We start from the raw sequence: 15,031 nt of genomic DNA on the forward strand, positions 1-15,031 counted from the left end.
GCGCATGTATCTTCTTTCTCTTTTCTTTGTTGCTTATTGGATTTTGTTCATAATTTTTCTTTAAAAATTATTTACAGCCTGTGTTCCTGTTTCTTTGAAGATTCCTGAGTTTCTTTTGGTTTTTACTAGATTGTAAGCCGACACCGCCGATGGATCATAGAAGGGAAGCCGTAAAGGGTTGAATCCTTGTGATCTGTAATTCAATGAGACCCACTTCTATCTAATCTTAAATTAACTCAATATAAAGCATAAATCAATGTGGATTTCATTAGAGATCTTCCTGGATTTTGTTGTAAATAGAAGGTATTCTTCCTATCAAAAACAAGTTCTTTAATGGTTTTTACTGTGATCACGAGCTCTTTATAATAACGATGTCATAGAGATCATCATCATCATCAGAGCCTTAGCCCAACTGTTTGGGGTTGGCTAGGATACGTGGAAAGTTATGGCAAAGTGTTATGCTGGCTGCCTACCTAATACAACCCTACTCCTTTACCCGGGCTTGGTACTGGCATGACTAACAGGTGGCTGGCCAAGGCGGAGTGAACAATTTCTTCGAGATGGAGAAGCAAAATTGTGATTCCATGTTCACTAGTACAATGAACAATGATTAGTCCACTTGAATACTTGATTGCTTACAACCATGTGATGATACTTCATTTCAAAAGCTCTCAAACCACGCTTGTGACACCTTGTCAATACCATTAGTTGCATTCTTGAGTCTTCCATAGTTTTGAGTTTTGGATTGCTAATGCTATACCGAAGTGGCTGCTCCATATAAACCTCTTCCTTGAGATCGCCATTATGGCATTTTTAACATCTAGCTATTGAAGAACCAAATTATAAGTTGTTGGTAAGGAGAGAACAATGTGAATTGTTCTCATTTTAACTACCTGGATGAATGATTTATTATAATCTAAGCTCTCATCTTGAGTATACCTCTTTGCCACGAAGCAAGCTTTCAAGCTCTCAATGCTACCATAGGACTTGTACTTAATTTTATCAACCAATATTCTTATTGAGGGGCTATGTGAGATATTATGGTGATTACATTACATGAAAGTAACATAAGAGTAGAAAATAATACATATATGCCCATGTATAATGATAAGGATCATTTTGCTAATAGTTACTACTAATAAGATGTTTCATTTGAAATTAGGGGAAAGAGTAGTTTACTCTTTATATGCTTCATGTAGATGAGTTATTATTGTGAGATATGATATAATGACATAACAACAACAAATAATACAACCATGGCATGTATGATACAAATATTAGTATCATGTCACTAATTAGATGTTTCATTTGAAAAATAGTGTGCGGACAATGTCATCAACATAAATGAGCTAGACAATAATCTTCTGGCAGACTAAAGAACTGACAAAAAAAGGGTTGTGAGTTAAGCCTCTCACGCAAAAGCTCCCTGAAAAAGAAAAAGAAAAGGAATTGATTAGACATACCCAAGAGCCCATTTGGGACCATAAAATATCTTTTAGGGCTACACAAGGAGCCAGTCATGTAAATATCATGGTGGAGGCCGGTCATAGATATCTTCTTGTCATATCCAGAAGCTCTTTTCACATTTAACTATTGTAAATCCCATCACCAAGCTGCTACAACATACAAAATGACACAAACTGTAGGATTCTTGGCAAGTGGTGCAAAGGTCTCATTGTAGTCCAGATTGTACTCCTGACTCTATTCTAGCTACAAGGTTAGCCATGAACCCTATATTACTGATACTGCCATTTGCTAAGAATCTGACCTTGGAAATTTTGGACCCAAAAGAATTCTCCCAAGGTGGAAGAGTTACTGAGTCTCTAGTTTTAATAGTTCAAACTGTGCTTAATAGTATCTTTAGAGGGATTGTTTAGCAGTAATATATCCTCTCGTTGTGAACTATCTTTTTTAGTGATAATACGTTTTTCAGTCATTTGCTTCATATCATACGTTTTCATCTTGGTGCCTCTTCCCTTAAGAAAGTATACATCTTCTCTACTGTAGGTTGAATATCTCAATAAATATTATATATATGTATATTTTGGTGCTAGATGGTTGGAAGAATTTATAAAGATGAAGCTGAGCTAGAGACCTACCTACGCTCTGATGATTACGGTGTCCATGATCCAATAAGGTAATGTGTATTTTATTCTCCTGCTTCCGTTATTTTTTACTAGTATGATATTTGTCTACACGATGAAACAATTATAGGTTGCTTGCAGCTTGCATTGAATTTGATAAGTTCTTGTCAAAATGGAAACATTATGTGCTTCTTTGAATTGAAAATAAAATCTGCTGGATAATTATTTGCTTTTGCCTGCAAATAGCTCCCCAAGTGGCTAGAATTTCTTTGTCAAACCATGAGAGTTTGGCGAATGGGGTTGGGTTGCATCAATGGCTTGCCTAAACCAATTCCAATTTGGCTTCCCTGGTTTGCATATGGAAAGGCTTCCAATTTTATGGCACTGAGCTGTGCTGCTTAATTAAAGTATCTAATTGAGACAACGAGTCATGGACAAGTAAGAAATGTAATAGGTATTGAAGGTTGTTAAGGAACTTGAGCAAACATATTTGTTGTACCTATTTGATATAGCTAATAGGAAAGGAGGAATATATAAATCTTAAATACGCGAAAAGTTGTATGTTGTGCTAGAAAGTTAAGATTTCTAATCATATGATTTGAAGCTTTAGAGCCAACTTTTCCACTGTCATCAATTGAATAGAGGATCTGTGCGAAGAAGCATTTGTGGGAGCATGCTATTGTATACGTTACAATAAATAGTTTGTCATGTAGATTATATGGTTGTTGGTGAATTAATAGTCTAAATTGAGTTCATTGAAACAGTTTGTGAGTCGTTAATCTGGATAGCATTCAGTTTTCGTAGTCCATATCAAAAGCACCTTGATTGTTTCTTTAGGCAACTGACTTTCATGTTCCCTGATTCTTTGCATTAGTTGCTTTAAGTGCTAGGCATTTCTTAAGTTGCTGGTGGTGTGGGCTCACAGGTTGGGTGCGCTGTTGTTACGGTCATAATTGTTGGTGTTATTTCCTTTCAAGGCCTTGACTCCACTGTGCCATGATATTTCTTGGTCACAGTGGAGTGAACCAGAATGCTGGACTTATCAATATCTTTGCGAACTGGGATGCAGAGAGAGTCTAGTACCTTGAGTCATGAGGCATGTGTGGAGGGCCTTAAATTAAAACTGAGAGGTTTGAGGGTCTCTTCTAGTCAGGGTCGGTATGAGAACGCTTCATTTGTGACTTAGCCAGGGCATATGAGAGAGGATTGTGAACCTGATGTGATAAGAGAAACCTTCAAGAACCAGCCTTATGTGAGGAGATTAGGCTTAGAGAGTACATGAACCTAAATCCTTGATAATTGAGTCTACTCACACCATGTGCATAGGACAGTCGCAAGTGGGAAGCCGCTTTGATAAGTTGATCCACTTATTTAGAGCTATGCACATATGCAAGAGAGAGGAATCCCTTATCCACAAGTGTTCATGTCCTTGGAGTTATAACTGTAATCCACTGAACCTCAAAAAACTGGGCACCTATTGGGTTAGCTTTGATAGACTAAGCATATGCCCTGCTTGAGATTGTGGGGACATGGGTTTGTTAGGTTAACTTGAGAAAATGGCCTAGGGTTCCAAAGCTAGCCCAATGAAGTACCATACACCCAATTATACCTCCTAAAGGATCTTAATTTCCTTATATGTATTTTTGGATGCCAAATTGAGTATTTTTTATGGAGAATGATTAAAGATACTATATGGTGATTTTTGAGAATTTTTCGGAATTTTTATTGTGTAAAAATGGCTTTGTAAAATTGTTATCACATAATTCCACCTAAGGACATCCCACCCATGTGGAGCACAGCACACAATGTGTCACTACGCCACATTTTGGCCCCGCATTGGTGCCACGTCACTCCTACGTGGGGTGTCGGCCCTTGTTTGAAAAGAGCACATATTGTGATTATGAGTGATAATGCCATTAGGGTTTTTGTGGCATATGTGTGTATTTGCACATGTGGGAGAATGAGAAATTAGTTTTCTAAACTTTATTTTGAAATGAGAAATTCCAACCAATGGATTTTGAGAATAGAAAATGATTTCTTTCTATGTTAATTTTCTATTGGCATTGTGTAAGGATTTATGACGTGTGAAATATGAGATCTTATGACAACCAAGTGTGTGAAGTAGTCCAAATGAGAGATGGTTTTACTTCATGGGATTTCAAATTTTGAAATGAGAAAGAGAGAGAGAGGAGTGGCATGCCTCATTCAGAGTATTCAAATTTGTGATAACGATCAAAGTTTTGGAAAATTAATGGTGATTATAAGCACCTCCAAAAATTAGGGTTTTGGATAACATAGGAAATGTGGAGAGTAGTGATGGGAAAGTTGTTGATAAAGGTGAATTTAATGACACCCATTCAAGTAAGTCTTTTTGCTTGTTTGATTTTATTTTCAGTCATTCTTTGCTTGTTTATTTTGAATTTTCAAGGACATTATTTGTACTAAAATTTAATGTTAAAGTTTGTTTAATCGTAGATTATGTCTTTTCTATGGGGCAGTAAAAGCAAAGATCCTAGGCTGTATTTAGGGTTTTATTTCTTGTATACAACAATGTTATGTGGCACTTTTTTTTTTTGGGTAAGTAAGTGGGGGAGAAGGCCCCATTCCCGTTTTTCCATTAATAAAAAAACAATTAATATACAACCTTATAGTAAGGCAATTGTGCCAGATTATGTAATACAAGAGAGGAAATAAAATTTGGTGGTCTATGGCGCCACACAGTAGCATCGGGGTCAGCAGTTTTCCTCTTAGCGAGGGTATTAGGAATCATGTTTGCCTCCCGGAAAACATGTGTAATAGACCATCGATGAGAAGAAAGTCTGGTGCGGCAATTATATGTAATCGTCTTTAGCGGCCATGGAGCCCTGCATCGATTCTGAATGACATTCACAAGCACGATCGAATCACTTTCTATCTGTATTGGAAAGCAATTCCTTTGATTAACTGATTGAATTCTTTCCTCAAGTGCCAAAATTCTGCATGGTTATTGGAAGCAAAACCAAAATGCTTTGCAAAAGTAGCAATAAACTGCCCTCTATGTTCCTGATGACTCCACCACTACCTGCTAAACCTAGATTTCTCAAAGAAGCACCATCAATATTGAGCTTGTAATTTTGAGACCACGCCACCGGAATAAGGGATTCTGACCTTTGCTGACGCCAAGTTATTTGAAGATTACCAATTATGGCCTTTTCTGATAAATGGAAAGACCACTTTTTAACTTCTGCTAGTGCTTGAATATGTAAGATAATCTGTTTCACAATAAGCTCTCTCCTGCTGGGTCTTGACTCAAAGAGGCTTCTGTTGCTCTCTTCCCATAGAAACCAAATAGCAGTAAAAAAGATGGAAGACCAAATATTACGAAGTACATGTGATTTAAACCTAAAACGTAACCACCACCTAAGTAAATCTGGGACAGAAGTACCAAGGATAAACCGTTTTCCACATTTCCAAGCTAATGATCTCCATACACCCTGTGCAAAAGCACATTGGAATAATTGATGGACAAGGCTGTCATCATGGTTGCTACAAAAGGGACATAAAGAATCTAGTTGCATACCCCGTTGTTGCAATAAAAATGAGGTGGGCAATCGATTATGCAAGGACAACCATGAGAACCATTTCGCCCTTGAGTGGCATTTAGAGGACCAAAGTGCACGAAAAATAGGTTGTGATGAACCTTGATACCTAATAAAATCCCATGCCCCTTTAATAGAAAATAGGCCAGACCAGTGAATCCTTTCTAGGCTGTAGAGGAAGAGTATAATTCTCAACCTCCCTCCATATATTTCTCAAAAAATCAGATGTGGGATGTGGCAGAACCCAAGACTGAGGTGAACCTCTGATAAAGTCTGAAACCCTCCTCCTTGCAGTAGCCCCCAGATCCTCCTGAATGTCATTATCATGCAAATCTTAAGGTGACTGACCTGCTAACCATGGATCCACCCAGAAATCCACCATCTGACCATTACCAATATTCTACTGTACATTGCCTTTCAAGTGAAATAAGCCAAGTAAAATCCTCTTCCGTGCATGAGAACATCTTCTTCTTTCTTCAGCCTCTCATATAGAGGAATTTCTAAAATATTGAAGTTTTAAGAATCGTGCCAACAACGAGGGTGGATTTTCAAATCCTCTATGTTAACTTCATCATTCCTGCGATGTTGAAATCCGCCATTCTCTTTACCCCATATATATATATATATATGTCCTTCAACTTGAGTGAGACACTGTTTTCCATTTTATAAGATAAACACCTTTTTCTCTGCTTCACTGGCCCATAAGAAGTTCCTCTGTAATCTCTCTATCATCTTACATGTTTTCTTTGGAAGAATGAAAGATAACCAGAAAACCGCTGATGCTCTGAGTACAGACTTAAGCAACTGAAGTCGACCTGCATATGAGAGGCATAAAGGTTGCCATGACCCAATCTTACCGAACCGAACACCTTACCCACCAGACTATGGCAATAATTGTGCCTCAGATGTCTACGAAATAATGGTAAGCCCAAATAGTGGACTGGGAGGACACCTTCAACAAACTTTAACTCCCTCAGAATTCTCTCACGTCCTCCCCGTGGAGCTTCAAGAAAAAAACCTTGCTTTTAGATGAATTCAAAATCTGACCAGTACTCCTTTCAAACTTATAAATAAGTTCACGCATAGCAGTGTCAGAAGAAATGGATGCCTCACAGAAAATAAGCACGTCATCAGCATAAAAAAGATGAGAGACCCTATAGTCACACCCTGAAGAAAACACCCTAGGAACGATGCCTTGCAACATAACACAATCAAGCTGCCTACTAAAGAAATCCATGACCAGCAAAAATAGATAAGGAGATAGAGGATCCCCTTGCGTCAAGCCTCTCTACCCTTTAAAATATCCCTTGGGTGAGCCATTCCTCAAAATAGAGAAGGAAGAAGTGGAAATACATAAGCGAACCCAAGAAACAAATAACTCAGGAAAACCTAAAGCATGCATCCTAACCACAATAAAATCCAGGAAACCTTATCATAGGCATTGCTCAAATCGACTTGTAGACACATTTTAGGTCGAGCTGAATTCCTATGGCAAAGAGGCATAAGTTCATTTGCCATAAGAATATTATCTGTAATAAGCCTACCTTTAAAAAATGCAGCCTGCCTAGGGTCGATAAAATCATCAAGAACAACTCGTATCTGATTACACAACCCTATAGGTCGAAAGTCTTTCACCACCTTAGGTGCATCCACTTTAGGAATCAAACATATAAAAGTGGAATTGATTTGCTTGAGAAGCTTGCCTTTAGTGAAGAAATATTTAAGGGCTAGAAAAAGATCCTTTTTAATGACTTACCATCCAAACTTGTAAAATTCCACTGAAAACCCATCAGGACTTGGGGCACTTTTTTTTTTCATATCCCAAATGCATTCTTTGATCCCTCTATATTTACTGCGTCCACTAATTTGTCCTTTTGAGAAGAATTGAGATGAAATGGCGGCAAGAATTGATCAACCATGTGCAGGTCAATATTGCTCTCTTGAGCCAATAGGTCTTTGAAATAGCCAATCATATGATTTCATTGTCAGCCTCAGTAGACAAAAAATTCCCATGATGTTCTTTCAAAGATATAATTCTATTATTCCTCCTTACCACAGCCGATAGATGAAAATATTTGGTATTGGAGTCCCCCTCTTTTAACCAGTTTTGACGTGTTTTTTGCCTCCAGAATCTTTCTTCATGTCCCAGAAGAGTTTCCAATTTCTGAGTACACTCTTTTTCCTCAGACATGAATGTCTCATTGGAAGGATCCATGTGTAAGCTATCATGCAAAGATGATAGTTGATGTCGAACTATTGCAATGGATTCTCCAACATAGCGAAACACATCCTTGTTCCATAACCGAAGGTCAGCCGTAAGCCTCTTAAGTTTAGCGACAAAGTGATACATGAGTGTCCCCCCTACTTGGCCTTGCCAGGAATTAAAGATAACATCTAAAAGTCCGTGTTGCTGCTCCCACATAGAGAAATATTTGGTATTGGAGTCCCCCTCTTTTAACCAGTTTTGACGTGTTTTTTGCCTCCAGAATCTTTCTTCATGTCCCAGAAGAGTTTCCAATTTTTGAGTACACTCTTTTTCCTCAGACATGAATGTCTCATTGGAAGGATCCATGTGTAAGCTATCATGCAAAGATGATAGTTGATGTCGAACTATTGCAATGGATTCTCCAACATAGCGAAACACATCCTTGTTCCATAACCGAAGGTCAGCCGTAAGCCTCTTAAGTTTAGCGACAAAGTGATACATGAGTGTCCCCCCTACTTGGCCTTGCCAGGAATTAAAGATAACATCTAAAAGTCCGTGTTGCTGCTCCCACATAGAGAAATATTTGGTATTGGAGTCCCCCTCTTTTAACCAGTTTTGACGTGTTTTTTGCCTCCAGAATCTTTCTTCATGTCCCAGAAGAGTTTCCAATTTTTGAGTACACTCTTTTTCCTCAGACATGAATGTCTCATTGGAAGGATCCATGTGTAAGCTATCATGCAAAGATGATAGTTGATGTCGAACTATTGCAATGGATTCTCCAACATAGCCAAACACATCCTTGTTCCATAACCGAAGGTCAGCCGTAAGCCTCTTAAGTTTAGCGACAAAGTGATACATGAGTGTCCCCCCTACTTGGCCTTGCCAGGAATTAAAGATAACATCTAAAAATCCGTGTTGCTGCTCCCACATAGAGAAATACTTAAAAGGTTAGGCCCAACCAGACCCAAATAAGAAATAGATGGACAATGATCTTAGGTGCCTTTAGGGAGTAACTGGGTTTTGGATTCTGGGAAGGACAAAACCCAATCAGTAGTTGCTAATGCCCGGTCCAACCTTCTTCTAATGCATCTTCTGCTCAACTTGTGATTAGACCAAGAGAACGACCCTCTGACTACACCAAGATCAGCAAGAGCACAATTCGACATTACTTGAGGAAAGTCATCTGAATCTGGTGGTAAAGAATTGCTACCCCCCACTTTTTCTGAGGAATCCAATAGAGTATTAAAATCTCTTAATACCAGCCCGGGAAGAATAATAGTTGCTCCTAAAGCCCTCATATGGTCCCAAAGCATAGCCCTTCGGGACACATAATTAGATGCATAAACTCCTGAAACAACTGAGATGTTTCCATTACAAATATGAGTAGCCTCCACAGTTATCATTTGATCATTTACATCAATCATTTTGATTGAGTAAATTAAAGGATTCCATAGGACTAAAATTCTGGATCTACCTTCGATCTCATTAGCAATAAAGTTATTATAGAATCCCAACTTTTTAGGCCAAATACGGCTCAACTCCACAGGAAGCGTAGTTTCCAATAAGAAAAAAAGACCAAGATTATGTTGTCCTTTTAAAACCCCAATATCCGATATTCTGCCCCGGCTCTGAAGACCCCTGACATTCCAAGCTGCAATTGGCATAAATAAAATTAAAGGTTTGGTCATTTGGTTAGGGAAACCTTACCTTCAGAAGTTGTTGGAGCACGTTGAGCCTTATAAGGTAACCCCTTATTATCACCATTAGCTACTAGAGTTAATCCTTTTGTATCACCAAAAGCTGATAAAAAATGCCCCTTCTTGTCACCAGTAGCTGCCAAAGAAGCTTTTAATTGCGATCTAGTTCGAGCTTGAGGAAGCTTCTCACCATTCGCATGATCTTGCACTCACTTACTAGAACCTTCCACCTTATCAATTTCCTTTTCCAGAGATTTGCCATGACTTACGTCGACTTGTTTCTTGGGATTGTGACCACCAATAATATTCCCCATGCCATCCTCTAGCTTGTTTCTCTGTGACTCAGTCACACCCTTGCCATTACCACAGGTTTTTAGATCTTCCATAAGCAAGGGATCCTAACTGCCCTCAACATCATACTTCTCCTCATCTATCTCTATGTCAGCAGTGATGTTAACCTGCTTCTTGAAGGATATCATTTCTAATGCTTTTGAAAGTCTAGCCAATGTCCAAGAGTATAACGACGTGTCTCTTATTGGGAAGGCAGTTAGCTCCTATGAGCAAAATACAGTCGACACTGTATTCCTATGGGTGATTCTGATGTGCAACAGGAGTATGGGGTTACAGTTATGACTAATGTCGATAATATTGGTGTGTCTGGTGATGTCGAGGATCCACCGCCAGTGACTGGGAGTGTTTCGTCACCAGTTGAGGATGGCGAATCCTCACTCTTGCCACAAAATGCAGTTATGAACCGTGCAGCTTCGTTGTTGACTATGGACAACCAGGCTGATGTAAACAATGCTGCCAATTCTATGACTGCACATGTTGATATCATTACGACTGTGGTCTGTGCTCACATTCGTTTGGGTCATGGCCATGGAGTAAGGAATGCATGACTATAGGTGTAACAACTGCGTTATCAGTAGCGTGAGTACCAACAGTGTGGTCGATAATCAACACATTATTCTCCTCTGGCACATTGGGAATGGTTAGAAAACCATTAGTGCTTTCCTTCAGCCTCCTTTTATATGCTAACTGCGATCTCCCTTTGACTACCTTCCAATCCTCTTCCCCTGAGGGGAACTTAATAGAAGTACCACCATTAGGAGCAATTGTTGCACTAGCCTTGATGGGAGCCTTTGCACTTAAATCTGCTTGACATAATTCAGGCTTATGGCCCACCCTCCGACATTTAGAACAGATCGAGGGTATGAACTTATAAACTATCTCTTGCCTATAATCCTTCCCATACATGTCCAGCCAAACTTCAGTCGAGCATATCGTATCTAGATCCAATGCAACACACACCCTTGGCTCAGCCCTTAATCTTAATTTTGTCGGTTTGTCCATGAAGATGGGCTTTCCAACACTGGAGGCAATACAAAACAGAATTTCTGGTTCCCAATACATCATTGGCAACCTTGGCAATTTGATCCAAACTGGCACAGCTTGGCGAGTATGCCTAGAGGGTTGAACTGATGGATTCCATTCTTGAAAGCACCAAACATTTTTTGTTGATAAACCATGGCCCCCTCATATGGGCAACCTCCATCTCCTTCCTAGAACGGAATCGAAAAATCAAGAAGCCCCCATCAGCGGAGAATACTTCAACATTACGCTCAAGCCTCCACATTTTCTTCAACACCTCTTTCATATAATTCCAATCGGGTCGTCGGCCCAAGAAGTACCCCAATAAGCAGTTTTCCCACCCACTCTGATATGAGTCCATCAACTTCTTTTTAATTTTGACAAATGTTTTACCATGAATAATTTCAGTAGATAAAGTATCCATCTCCTCAAAGTAAAACACTCCATGTTGAACATCATGGGCACCAAATAGCAGGTCTAAGGACCTACTCGAGTCCCAACAGCTGTTAGCTAAGCTTCCATTCTTGTTCTTTGAAACCAAGGATGGAAACTCCTCCCTTACGACACCTTCACCATGAGAACCCGAAGTAGATCCTAGGTCGTTCTTACTACCAAAATTTGTTTTCCAAGGAGTAACATCCACCTCCTTGCCTTTGCCAGAACCAGCAATAGATTGACTTCCTATGTTGCCATCTATGGTATGCTTCGAACCAACCACCAAGGGTGGAAATGCCACCCTTACGGGACTCCTGCAAAAGAGCATGATCAGATTCAAGATGATCACCACCAATAAAAGAGGATCTTCGATTATCAATATTATCCACATGTAAAAGAGCAGATCTCTTAGACCCAGATCGATCTCCTGCAAAATTTTTGTGACCATAAATGAGTGGATCATAACCAGATCCATCCCCATCATTACCAAGATGATGACCACCATCAGAAACAAAGGTAATACGAGCAGATTTGGTCATAGCCTCTAGGGGACCAGCAACACCATAATAATAAGCAAGACTACTATCGCAGAAACAGGGAAGAAGCTCCCGAGGATCAGGAGGTTTCCCCTCCATAGGGAGAGGAACACCAATAGGGGGTGAGGAAGCCATCAAAACCCTAGCTTTTCAACATTGGATGACTTAGAATGGCCCTTCGGATCTCTCTCAAGGTTACAGAGTGGATGCCAGCCCCAAAACAGCCTCAAATTGTACTGTGTTTCCAAAAGGAATTTTGTCACTTGAAAGGTTTACCTCAGAATATCCCCAAAGGCTTCGTACACCCTATGCCGGGCCTCCTCCACCAATGGCACACAGGATCTTGGTTCAAGATCTCATCTCACAACTTGGGAAGCCTAGGCAAAACTACCAGAGGACATAACATGGGATATCACTTGACCAAGGCTCAACACATGAGCATAAGGTCAAGACCTAGAGCTAGGCTATGTGGCTTGGGCGTGCCACCCTTTAGGGTTAGGTTTCTTTCCTAAACCCTAAACTTTAGAGAAAGAAGAAGAGAGAAGTTTAGAGAGGGGCGTGCCACCCCCTTTAGGCTTTGAGAGATAGAGAGAGTTGAGGTTTGTCTGTTATGTAGCACCTGTACATGGAATCTAGGTACATTAATAAAAGAAACAAGAAGTTTTTATTTTATTTTATTCGCTTGAATTCCACATAGCCACTTCTTTCACTGAATAGGTTCAAGCTTTCCTCGAGTCGTCTCCCTTGACCATATATCTCATCCATGTAAAATACTATTGTTTAGCATGTAAACATGAATGTCCATGGTGTAAGTCATTTATCCCCATGCTATTTAGGGTTTACTTCCCAGCGTCACCTATATTTTATGTGGTATTTGTACTATGACAACCTGGTTTATTGTTATTCTTGCTTCCTTTTTATGAGGTGACTATCATATGTGCATCATATGAAAGGCTAAATGTTAGCTTCTTTTGGATTTTACATTCTGAAAGTTGCATTTGTTCTTGGTCCAGGAATTGCTCATACCCCATGATCAAAGCGGCAATAATATTTCATGAACTTGGGCCATTGGTATTCGACTACAGTATACGACTGAACCACACATGGGCTTTCTCTGGATTTCCTGATGTCAAATCTATTATGGATACCAATGGGCCTTATCTCTATGACTTGCAATTGGGTGTTGACACAGTGCCCACCCTTCAGTATGGCTTCAGTGGGTTTTTGACTGTATGTCTCTCTTTTCTCTCTCTCTCTCTATCTTACACACATAGTTTGACACATGTAAACGTGTTCTATTATGTCTAATTTTATATGTGTTCTATTGTATGTATATGCCCTTGTGTGTAATCGCGGGTTGCAACATGGGCTTTCCAGATGTCTTCTATCTTGCTTATGCATGCTTTCCTTTTAAGATCAAATAGTATTCGCTGGGAGTTGACATTCTTACATACATTATATGCATGTGTTTACAAGTGTACAACATGACAAGTGTATGGATATAATGGCTGTGCGCGTGCAGGTATGAGTGTTTTTGTTGGTCCCTCTTTATGTACTTAGGGATATATGGGTATCTTTGTACTGATGTATATATGCATATGTGATTTATGTAAAAAGTAATATGATTAACTTCCAAATAGGGATATACAGCTCTTTTCATCTCTGCATATATGCATTTGTGCTGTATATAAAAAAGCGATATGTTTAACTTTGAAATTTCTTTCCTCTTGCTACTGTTCATAAAACCGTCATAATTGTGGGCATATAAGCAAACAAATTGGACCCATGCCATGCCCATCACAATGTGTAACCAACTAACTATCATGGGTATTAGGTTAAAACGAGGTGATATGGTCAAATGCCATGATTATTTTGAAATATATCTGCCGTCATATAATTTTGTACTTGCCAGTGCATTGGGTTTCAAAATTTGAAAAGAAAAATGTGGTATATATTTTCAAAGTACTGTTATATGTGTTATTTTTAATTTAATAGGCTTACATCTGTTATAAATCCATTATTTTTTGAAAAATCATGAATGACTAAGGAAACTAAAAGTGTCACCTGTTATATATGTTGTAAATGATCCATATCTGTTATGGTCTAATACCTGCCATTGAACCTTTTCTAGATATATTATTGTATTAGTTTCCTAATTTATACCTGTTGTAAAGGCTGATATAGTTTGTACATTGGCTCTAGGCCTGCCTTGATTTGGTCCTTGATGATTGATTTTTGAATCTTCCTCTTGCCTTATGTTCCATGCATGTTAATACAATTATACCATGCCTAATGTGTTCGTTTTTGATAAAGCATGCGTTGAGTTGCCCAAGACGCATCCATCATGAATATTCACATCCATCGTGAATCGTTTTTTCATCTCATTGTTCATTTGCATGCATTTCATTTGGGTAACTTGAGATCTTTTTTACCTATGAAATAGTATACTTCTGGACTTGAGGTTGCCAACTCTATTTTACTATGTTGGTGTTCTATATGTTTTGAAATGTTTGGTCTTTTGCTTTTCGTTATGTTCTTAGTTTCAGTTTCTCTTTGTTATTTTGCTGTTGCAGCTGCAACAAGTAGTGGATTCTTTCATAATATCTTCTGCACAAAGAAGTAGTGCTGATCTTTTCCATGATGGTGCAATTATTGGAGGATTAAGCTTATCAGGAAAACCTCCTACTTCAAAGATTGCTGACAAAGATACGGAATATCCGGATATCAGTGGGGATAGAGTTTTCCAGGATGAGAAGCATCGCTGGAAACCCTTTCAGCTTTCAAGAACAAGGATTGTTCCATTTCCAACACGCGAATACACTGATGATGAATTTCAAACAATAATCAAGAAAGTTATGGGGGTGTTGTATGTGCTTCCCTAATATTTCATGTCTATTTACTTGGTGTTTTGCGTTATAATTTTGATGAAATTGGTGTAGGAAGAGCCTTTACATGTGTTTTATTGGTTGTTTTTTTGGGAGGACGAGGAAAATGGTTAGGCTATGTTAATTTGAAGAGAATTTGATATGAAATGTATATTTTCTAATGCCTTTTTCCTAGAAACTTCTGTTTTTAAAAGAGAGTAGTCTTTCATGTTTTCTTGGAGTATTCCCCTAAAAAATAT

The 15,031-nt window shown here is 38.8% G+C and overlaps 1 protein-coding gene across 13 annotated transcripts in view; it reads left to right on the forward strand.

Moving 5' to 3' along the window:
- Positions 1 to 15,031, forward strand: part of ABCA1 (ATP-binding cassette A1) — a 169,728-nt gene that overhangs the window by 25,774 nt on the left and 128,923 nt on the right. For 11 of the 13 annotated variants that reach the window (XR_016053861.1, XR_016053870.1, XR_016053869.1 and 8 more), the window contains 3 exons: positions 2,055 to 2,137; positions 12,921 to 13,137; positions 14,481 to 14,773. Coding sequence is in view for 4 of the 13 variants with exons in the window: in XM_020671012.2 (XP_020526671.2) it covers positions 2,055 to 2,137; positions 12,921 to 13,137; positions 14,481 to 14,773 (593 nt within the window). In the remaining 9 variants the exon portion in view is untranslated. Of the gene's footprint in view, positions 1 to 2,054; positions 2,138 to 12,920; positions 13,138 to 14,480; positions 14,774 to 15,031 lie in introns of those variants that run through there. The other 2 variants (XM_088864469.1, XM_088864488.1) reach the window with 2 other exon arrangements.

The sequence above is a fragment of the Amborella trichopoda genome, chromosome 1 (assembly GCF_054954075.1).
Source record: "Amborella trichopoda isolate Santa Cruz 75 chromosome 1, AtrichopodaSantaCruz75HAP2 v2.0, whole genome shotgun sequence".
NCBI lineage: Eukaryota > Viridiplantae > Streptophyta > Magnoliopsida > Amborellales > Amborellaceae > Amborella > Amborella trichopoda.